General features: G+C 42.5%; 1 protein-coding gene across 1 annotated transcript in view; it reads left to right on the top strand.

Moving 5' to 3' along the window:
- CCDC149 (coiled-coil domain containing 149) overlaps positions 1-9,692 on the top strand; it is a 196,280-nt gene that overhangs the window by 128,314 nt on the left and 58,274 nt on the right. Inside the window, exons 5-8 of the mRNA XM_006866314.1 lie at positions 969-1,085; positions 2,080-2,252; positions 3,629-3,701; positions 5,163-5,247. Coding sequence (XP_006866376.1) covers positions 969-1,085; positions 2,080-2,252; positions 3,629-3,701; positions 5,163-5,247 — 448 coding nt within the window. The remainder of the gene's footprint in view (positions 1-968; positions 1,086-2,079; positions 2,253-3,628; positions 3,702-5,162; positions 5,248-9,692) is intronic.

Below are 9,692 nucleotides of genomic sequence, written 5' to 3'. Positions count from 1 at the left end.
TGCTCAGTAGATCGCCAGGTCTTTCTTCGGAGTCACATAGCCTAATTGCTTTACACCCCAACTAAAATGTGAATGAGTACCCATCTCAACAGATCCTTCCCAGTGTCATGTTACTGTTTTTGAATCTTTGCTAAGTTAAAATGTGACCTAGAATGTTTACATGTGTCCCTCACTATGATATTGCTACCTACATAGAGTTTGTTGGTATTGTGTGTCATCGAGTTGGTTGTGACTCATAATGACCCTGTATAGAGCTTTTGAGGAATGGCTGGTGAATTTGAACAGCCAACCTATGGTTAGCAGTCCAGTGCTTATTCTACAGTGCCACACCAGGAGTCCCCTACGCAGAGCAGCCACCTTTAAATGCCCAAGCCTATATTCCTTTTCCCAACGAGATGGATCAGCCAGGTGGCATCATTGATGGCGTCAAGTGTGGCAGCGGTAGTGAAGTTGGCCCAGGATCGGACATTGTTTCGTTCTGCTGTGCATGGGGTCGCTATGAGTCAGTTCTGACTCGATTGCACTTGACGACAACAACATATTCCTTTTAACCTTATACCTAGTGTGTGTGCATTTGTGTATAATACATTATATATAAAACCCACTGCTTTCAAGTAGATTCTGACTCAAAGCAACATTATATAAGGTTTCTGAGACTGTAAATCTTTACAGGTGCAGACAGCATCATCTGTCTCCCTTGGGTTTGAACTGCCGACCTTGTGGTTAGCAGCACAACACTTAGCCCATGGTGCCACCAGGGCTTCTTACAAGATGTATGATATTTCAACATATATTTTAAACCATGTTATTGGCAGGAAATTTCTTTGGCTTTGTGTCTTTCCCAGTATTTCCTGAAAGAATCTTCCTTAAAGTTGTTTAGTGTCTTTGGGGATTTTATTTGGGTCCTTCATTTTTAACATCCTGTCTCTTTTTGATTTTTTTCTTTTCCTATGTATGGAAAAATACAGCTCTTAAGGATGACAATTGCCAAACAGAGGCTGGGAGACGAAGAGATCGGTGTGCGCCACTTTGCAGCCCATGAACGTGAAGACTTGGTTCAGCAGCTGGAGAGAGCTAAGGAACAGGTGACCACTCACAGCTATTAAAAGGGGGAGAAGTGTTGGCCTAGCTGGCCACAATGTGTAGAAGAGCAGACAGTGCCCCTGGGTCTTGGGGAGGGCTGGTTGCCTCAGATACAAATTACACAAGGAAAACGGCTGACCACCTTAACTTCCCTTAGTACTTCACTAGCTTCCCAAGCTGGCTCTATTTCTGGCAGGTCTTCTCCATAGACTCTGAGTACCACTGTTCTCAACACAATGGGAAACTTTCCCCCAGACTCAGGGTAGAAAGGGGAAGAACAAAATGTGACAAACTGACCTTAATTTGCAAGTTTCCACGAAAATGCTGAGCGATACTTCTTAAGCAGAATCTCAGCGGGTCCCGAGCCCTAGTTAGGAACAGCTAGGAGAGCCTCAGCTTCATTTTCCTTTCTCACTAATTGACTGTGAAGAGCAGAACAAGATTTCTGGGTCTAGAGTAGATTTGCTGAAAATATGTATTTGTAAGCGGCTGTCCCTTGTGTCTGGAATCACGCTTAATGTGCCTGTGGCTTTAGGGCATGCTGTAAGGAGTCTGTGGGTGTTGAACACGGTTAATGCGTGGGGCTGCTCACTGAAAGGTTGGAGATTGGAGCCTATACAAAAGCACCTTGGCAGAAAGGCCTGGTGTTCTACTGAAAAGCATCAACCATCCAAAAGCATATGGAGGGTGGCCATGAATAGGAGTTAACTCAACAGCGACTGGTTTAACTGGTAGTCAGTAAGGGATCAGCTGTGATTAACAAGCCCCTGCACCTCTGCAAGATCTCTCAGTAGAGTAGGGGCCTGGCAGACTGTCATCGCTTGGTTTTAGCTTTTACCCCATTCCAGTGTGTGCACGTAATGGTTTTATAGCCCCTGGGTGGTATTATTATTAAGAAGCTCTCTAACAATCAGTCAACCGAGTGGAAAGCTTCATCTCTGGCCGTAAAACTGGTGCCTGAAGAGCATCTTGAGCGAGGGGCCTCCTTCGTTTCAGATGGAGTCTTTGGAGCATGACCTGCAGTCTTCTCTGGATGAGCTTCAGGATGTTAAAGAAGAGCGGTCTTCCTACCAGGACAAAGTGGACAGGCTGAACCAGGAGCTCAACCATATCCTGGGCGGGCATGAGAACCGCATCATTGACGTGGACGCTCTGTGCATGGAGAACAGGCAAGTGACCGCTTCCGGCCCACTCCACTGGCCTGGAGGCTGGGACTTATTCACAACCCTGCTTATAGCTGGGAAAATTGCCTTGCAGTGAAAGGGAAGTTTCAACCCCCAAAACAATGGTACAAGTCGGGCTGCTAACCTCAAGGTCGGCAGTTCAAAACTACCAGCTACTCTGTGGGAGAAAGATGAGGCTTTCTGCCCCTGTAAAGATTTACAGCCTCAGAAACCTTCTGCAGGGTTGCTCTGAGTCAGAACTGACTCTATGGCACATCATCACCACCACTAGTTGTAAGCACCTAGGTGGTGTAATAATTAAGTGCTCAGCTACTAACTGAAAGGTTGGAGGTTTCAGCCTATCCACAGGTACCATGGAAGAAAGGCCTGAGAAGATAACGTCCAAAATATCAGCCATTGAAAACCCTACGGAACACAGTTCTACTCTGACACATATGGGGTCAGAATTGACTCGATGGCAACTAGACACTGTTAGTTGTAAAGAAGCGTACACACCAACTTGTTACACACATACACTCACCTCTGCCTGCCCCCCACCCCCACTCCACTGGATGAGAAGGGTAAAGAACCCGTGAAAGCAACTTATACTGCTATCAAGGGAAGGGGAAGCATAAGAAAATGGATTGTGAAACTCCCTTAGAGATTTCATTTCCCTGAGGCAAATTTCAGTGTGTGTATATGTCTAACTTAATGTTATGACTGGTGTCGCCTGTTCCTGCTTTACTTCCCTGTGGAATCATCTTAATGAGAATTATGTGAAAGCGCTGTGGCTACCCCTCAGGGGGATCTCTGCAGAGGTTGGTTTTAAAGTGGGGCTTTGGGGACTTGGGCATGTTTAACCTTGATCATATCCATTTGAGCAGAGGTCACAGAGATGTACTTTTCCTCTTCCTCTGGTAGGTGGTGTAAGGCAATCATTCTGTTTGAGAGATGCCTCTTTGGGCATGTGGATTTCTTCTTCTTCTCTTATATCTGAATGCTTGGTTTTTCTAACTTACCTTCAAATACTTCCTGCTGTTTGTTGTTGGCTGCCATCGAATTGATTTCAACTCATAACAGTCCCAGGAGACAGCATAGAACTGCCTCCAGAGAGTTTTCTAAGCTGTAGGATCAGCACTGGACTGCTAACCATGAGATTTTTGTGGTTCAAACCTTGGAAACCTTATAAAGGCTCACTATGAGTCACAACTGATTCAACAGCACTTACCAAACAGCAATCCCTAAAGAAGCAGATTGCCTTTCTCCCACAGAGGTGCTGGGTGGGTTTGAACCGCCGACCTTGTGGTTAACCACCGAATGCTTAACCGTTGTGTCACTTGGGCTCCTTTCAGAACTTCCTAGTTGTCTGTATTCTCTTCCAGGTACCTCCAAGAGAGATTAAAACAACTCCATGAAGAAGTCAACCTCCTGAAATCTAACATTGCCAAGTACAAGGTAGCAAAATCTTAAGCACAATGATGACAACTCACTATGGTGTATCTGAATGTTTTTCTAGTTTTACTCTCGTTGATGTGCCAAAGACATCTCTGTGCTTCCTTTCCTGCTCTCTCAGATAGAGCCCAATAAGAACCAGTGGAAACTAAAATCCAAACAACACATAAAACCCAAACAGCTTTTGACAAGAGCTACCTCTATGCCTATGATCTGGACAATGCCCACTGACACCATCAGAATTTGGACTTGTCCCCTTTCCAGCCCCGGGTCCTAGGAGATTAGGTTTCTTATCTTGTTTTTCTATAAAATGTCCAGCCATCCGATGCACTTTGCCACATCACCATCCAGAAGAAGATGATTCCAGAAGCTGAAGAAACGGGCTGGGGAATCACAGTTGAAACAATGATGTTCATGTCACACCGAAAGGACACAGGGTTTCAATTCTCCCCACTGGTGTTTAGTCTAATTCCAGCACCATTAGTTTGATAATATCTATTTCTGCAGATGTTGGTTGTAAGTGTTATAATTAGAAACATCTCCTGGGTTTCTCTGCTTTGAAAAGAGATTGATTTCTCTTCCTGAGGGTGAAGTTTTGCAGCAGAATGGCTGCTTGGGGGAGTCTTCTCATTTCCCAGCTTCTGACATTAGCTTTTTTCTCACAAGTCTCCATATAGTTCTTCCTTTCCATTCTGTGAGGGCTACGTTTTCATTTTTACCAATTCTAGGTACACGCAAATGTAGCAACAGTTCTGAGGATAGAGTGAGACTGGGCAGTGTTTTGTTATGTTGTACACAGGGTCACGAGTGGAAACTGATTCCACAGCACTCAACGACAAATAATACACACGTAAGGAACTCTAGTGATACTGTAGGGTCAGCAGTTCAAACCCACCAGCTACTCCATGGGAGGAAGATGAGGCTCTACTGTCTAATAACCCTAGATAGGGTCACTATGAGTCAGAATTGACTCAGTGGACATGGGTTTGGTTTCTTTTGATATATATACCTATGCAGCCAAAGAAGACAGCAGCTTTTAAAGGTATATAACAAATGCATTGAGATAACAGCACTTATTCAGTTCCAACATGGCAAGAACCTCAGAAATACTGTGGGTTTGCTTCCAGACCACCACAGTAAAACTAATACTACCATCACACACATTTTGGCATACCAGTGCATATGGAAGTTATGTTTGCATTATATTATAATCGATTAAGTGTCCATGGCATTATATAGGTGGCTTTATGCACAAACATTGTCCAGACCTGTGCTATTTTCATGATCATAGGCATAATCGTAACTTAAGAACGCAGAATTCTAAGTGTTGGGTCAGCATGTGGAGTTTGCAAGGGTTTTTGTGTGCTGGGTGGGAGAATGCAACTATTGTTATGAGCTGTTTATCCATTATTCATTATTAGATGCCCTGACAAAGGCTTTCATTTTCTTGTAATGTTGCTCTAGAATGCTCTCGAAAGACGGAAAAACTCAAAGGGCCAGAGTAAATCCAACAGCAGTGCTCTGACTGGGGTCTTGTCTGCAAAGCAAGGTAAGATTTCATTCTCCCAGAGGAAGAACCATGGCAGAGAACGCATGCCCGTGGGCGCCATCTTGCCCTTCCCAACGTGTTTTCTGATTGGGAAATGCAGTGGTCTTTAGAGCAAGTGGTTCCTAAACTTCAACCCACACCAGAATTGCCTGGAGGGCTTATGAAAATACCATGCCGGGGTCCCACCCCAGAGTTTCTGATTAAGTATACGGTGTGGCTATGAGTTGGAACCCACTCAAGGGCACTTAACAATAATAGTTCTAGGGTGGGGTCTGGGAATGAGAATTTCTAAAAAAAAATAAACAGATGATGCTGTTTGGGGGACTTGGCATTGAGAACTGCCACATAAGAGGGTTTTGTAATGACTGTAGGCCATTTAGATATTAGCTCCCTCCCCCATACACATACTCCATGCCCCCCCACAGTTGCACACACACACACAGTGCTCGCCTTTCAAGACGACTTCTCTTCTCTAATCCCCAGTTTAACCTCTCCAAGGACGAGTGTCAGCTCCTTGAATTTCTCTTTCTCCTGGCCTCTAAGATCAGAATCGAATAGTCCCAAAGCTGCTGAAATCATTTTATCATGGGACACATGCTTCCCCCCCACCCCCCAAAGAAGCTTTTATTGATTGCAGTTTTGTTCCTCCTCCTTGTCGATTCTGATGAAAAATAATGATCTTCCAGGAGCAGTCCAGAGGAATAAATAGCAGAAAGCTTGCTTTTCACACTTAATATTCAGAATGCAGTTCTAAACAGAAGCCAAAAGTCCAGCATGCTCGGTTGGCCCACTTTGGGGTTGTTTGCTGTGCAGCTCCGTAACTATCATATGGCAAACTTCATCAGAGCTGGAGTGCCTGAAAGAAAGTGCTGAGTCTCCAGCCGACTTTGCCAAATACCTTTTCTTTTTCTACTTAATTAGAAAAGGACACCCTGGAATTGTTTCCTTAAAGAAAACTACAATATTGTATTAAAAAAAAAAAAGTGAAGTAGCCCATTTAAGTTTAGCTCCAGATACCAAACTTAGCAAGCCATTTTTAATGTTGATACCTAATGTTGTGATTGATGCGGTGAATGCCAGCGTGCAGTATAATTGTAAATATGACCCAACGTTTCAGGATAAACTTGGCAACATTTCATGCAAAGGTTTGAACCAGATATAATTACAGACATTTGTGAGCATTTTGCTACAAAATTTTTTTTTCATGGATTAGCTCTGGTAGCGTAGTGGTTACGAATCGGGCTGTGAACCGGAAGGTCAGCAGTTCGAAACTACCAGCTGCTCCGCGGGAGAAAGATGAGGCGATCTGCTCCCGTAAAGATTTACAGCCTCGGAAACCCTATTCAGGGTTGCTATGGGTCGGAACCGACTCGATGGCACTTAACAACAACAACAACAACATAATGCAAATAATTGGAAACAATTTAAATGTCCAGCAGTAATAAAATAAATCACATATAAATGCATTTGCAGGTACTCCTTCGTTTAGACAATCATATGACGTCCTGGTGTGATGCTGTTGGATAAGCACTGGACTGTTAACCACAAGGTCAGTGGCTCAAACCCACTAGCCACTCTTTGAAAACCCTATACAGGGTCTCTATGAATTGGAACTGACACAATGACAGTTACTTAGCATCAACAACAACATTGTATACTCTGCTGTGCGTGCAAAACTGAAGAAAATGACATTGCATTCATCATCAAAAAGAATATTTCAAGATCTATCCTAAAGTACACCACCATTAGCGGTAGGATAATATCCATATGCCCACTTGGAAGACGAGTTAATATGACTATTATTTAAATGTATAGCGTAGTGGTTACGACTCAGGCTGTGAACCTTAAGGTCAGCGGTTCGAAACTACCAGCCGCTCCGCGGGAGAAAGATGAGGCTTTCTACTCCCGTAAAGATTTACACCCTCGGAAACCCTGTACAGGGTCGCTATGGGTCGGAACCGACTCTATGGCACTTAACAACAACAACAACAACATGTACCTTAAAATACTGATGAAGATCAAAGACCACAGCCTTTGGTATGGGTTGCACCTCAATGTAAAGAAAACAAAAAATCCTCACAACTGGACCAATAAATAATACCATGATAAGTGGAAAAAAGATTGATGTTGTCCAACACTTCACTTTGCTTGGATCAATCATTAACACTCACAGAAGCAGCAATTAAGTTATCAAAGGATGTATGGCATTTGGCAAATCTGCTGCACACAACCTCTTTAAAGTGTTCATGAGCAAAGATATCAGTTTGAAGACTAAATTTCTCCTCATCCAAGACATGGTATTTTCAGTAGCCTCATATGCATGTGAAACTTGGGCAGTGAATAAGGAAGACCATAAAATAATTGATGCATTTGAGCACAGTGTTGGAGGAGAGTATTGAAAGTACCATGGACTTCCAAAAGAACAAACAAATCTGTGTTTGAAGAAGTACAGCCAGAGTGCTCCTTGGAAACCAGGACATATTATCAGGAGGCACCAGTCCCTGGAGAAGAATATCATGCTTGGTAAAGTGGAGGGTCAGAGAAAAAGAGGAAGATCCCCCAGCCAGATGGGTTGGTACCGTGGCAGCATCAATGGATGTAAGAGAAGTAGCAATTGTGAGGATGGGACAGGACCAGGTTGTATTTCATTCTATTGTACATAGGGTGTTACTGTGAGTCAAAAATGACTCTATGGCACTTAACAACATGAACCAACCACTAAATGCCAAATATGAAGAAATTAGAGATTGCTTCCAACTTCTGCAGTCTAAAATTAATCAAATGTGCAATCAAGATGCATTGATAGTTACTGGTAATTAGAATGCAAAAATCAGAGACAAAGAAGGATAAGTAGTTGGAAAATATGACATAGCATTTGTGGGTGATAAAGACAATGCTGAGATCATATAATAAGAGTTTTTCAAGTCCAACGATGTATTTCTTGTAAATACCTTTGTTCAACCACATAAACAGTGGGTATACACATGAGACTTGGCATATAGAATACAAAGGAATCAAATTGACCACATCTGTGGAAAAGAAAATAGAAATGCTCAGTATCATCAGTTAGAACTAGGCCAGGAGTCAACTATGAAACAGACCATCAATTGCATATGCAAGTTCATTTGAAGCTGAAGAAAACACATTTTTAAAGTCCCTAAGGGTCACTATGAGTTGGTACTGTCTCCATGGCACATAACCACCACCAAGACCCAAAGTATGACCTTGAGTATTGTTGTTTGTTTTCTGTTGAGTTCATTCGACTCATAGCCACCTTGTATAGGAGTTCCAAGGATTTGAACCACTGACCTTGTGGTTAGCAGTCTAGTGCATATCCTAAAGGACTACACCAGTACTCCTGACCTTGAGTGTATCCTGCCTGAATTTAGAGACCATCTCAAGAATAGATTTGACACACTAAACACTAATGACCGAAGACCAGATGAGTTGTGGGATGACATCAAGGACATCATACATGAAGAAATCAAAGGGTCATTAAAAAGAAAGGAAAGAAAGAAAAGACCAAAATGGATGCCAGTAGGTACTGATTCAGAAACTTGATATTGAATGAAGAATAGGAAAATGAAAGACAGCATATTAAAATAAAAGAACCGAACAGAAGATTTCAAAGGGCAGTTTGAGAAGACAAAGTCAAGTATATAATGAAATATGCAAAGACCAAGAGTTAGAAAACCTAGAGGGAAGAACACCCTCAGTATTTCTCAAACTGAAAGAACTGAACAACAACAACAACAAAACCCCACCATGTTTTAAGCTGCAGTATTAAAGTATTCTGTTGGCAAATATTGAACAACAAACCATCAAAAGAAAATGTGAAGAATACATAGTCACTGTACCAAAAAGAATTAGTCGACCTTCAGTTATTTCAGGAGGTAGTGTGTGATCAAGAATTGATGGTACACCAGGAAGAAGGCCAAGCTACACTGAGGCATTGGTGAAAAACAAGGTCCAGAAATTGACTGATGTAGCTCTGGAGGCATTTAGTAATCTAACTAAGCCAAGAGATTCAAATAACGCTCTATTCCAAAGAAAGGTGATGTTTTCTTTGAAATTATCCAGTGACAACAACACTATCATAAAACCTTACTGCAGGGCAGCTAATTATTAATTATGGCCCTTCTAGCCAAATGTCTCCATTCTGAGATATGTTATAAATCCAACCTCTGTGACTGTGATCATGGGCCCATTTTGAAATGAGTTGCTAAGGAATAAAGATTAAGATGGGGGCTAACGAGACCTGATGTGGCAAAGTCAATAGTTCAAGCTCACCAGTTGCTCCTCGGAAACCCTATAGAAGGTTGCTATGAGTTGGAACCTATAGGTGGTTTGAATCACAAGGTCAGTAGTTCAAACTCACCAACTGTTCCTCAGAAATACTATACAGGGCCACTATGATGCAGAACTGACTCGATGACACTTAACAA

Source organism: Chrysochloris asiatica, unplaced genomic scaffold (assembly GCF_000296735.1).
Source record: "Chrysochloris asiatica unplaced genomic scaffold, ChrAsi1.0 scaffold00089, whole genome shotgun sequence".
Classification (NCBI taxonomy): Eukaryota; Metazoa; Chordata; class Mammalia; order Afrosoricida; family Chrysochloridae; genus Chrysochloris; species Chrysochloris asiatica.
The sequence above is the reverse complement of the archived record's forward strand: the minus strand, read 5'-3'. Positions and strand labels throughout refer to the sequence as shown.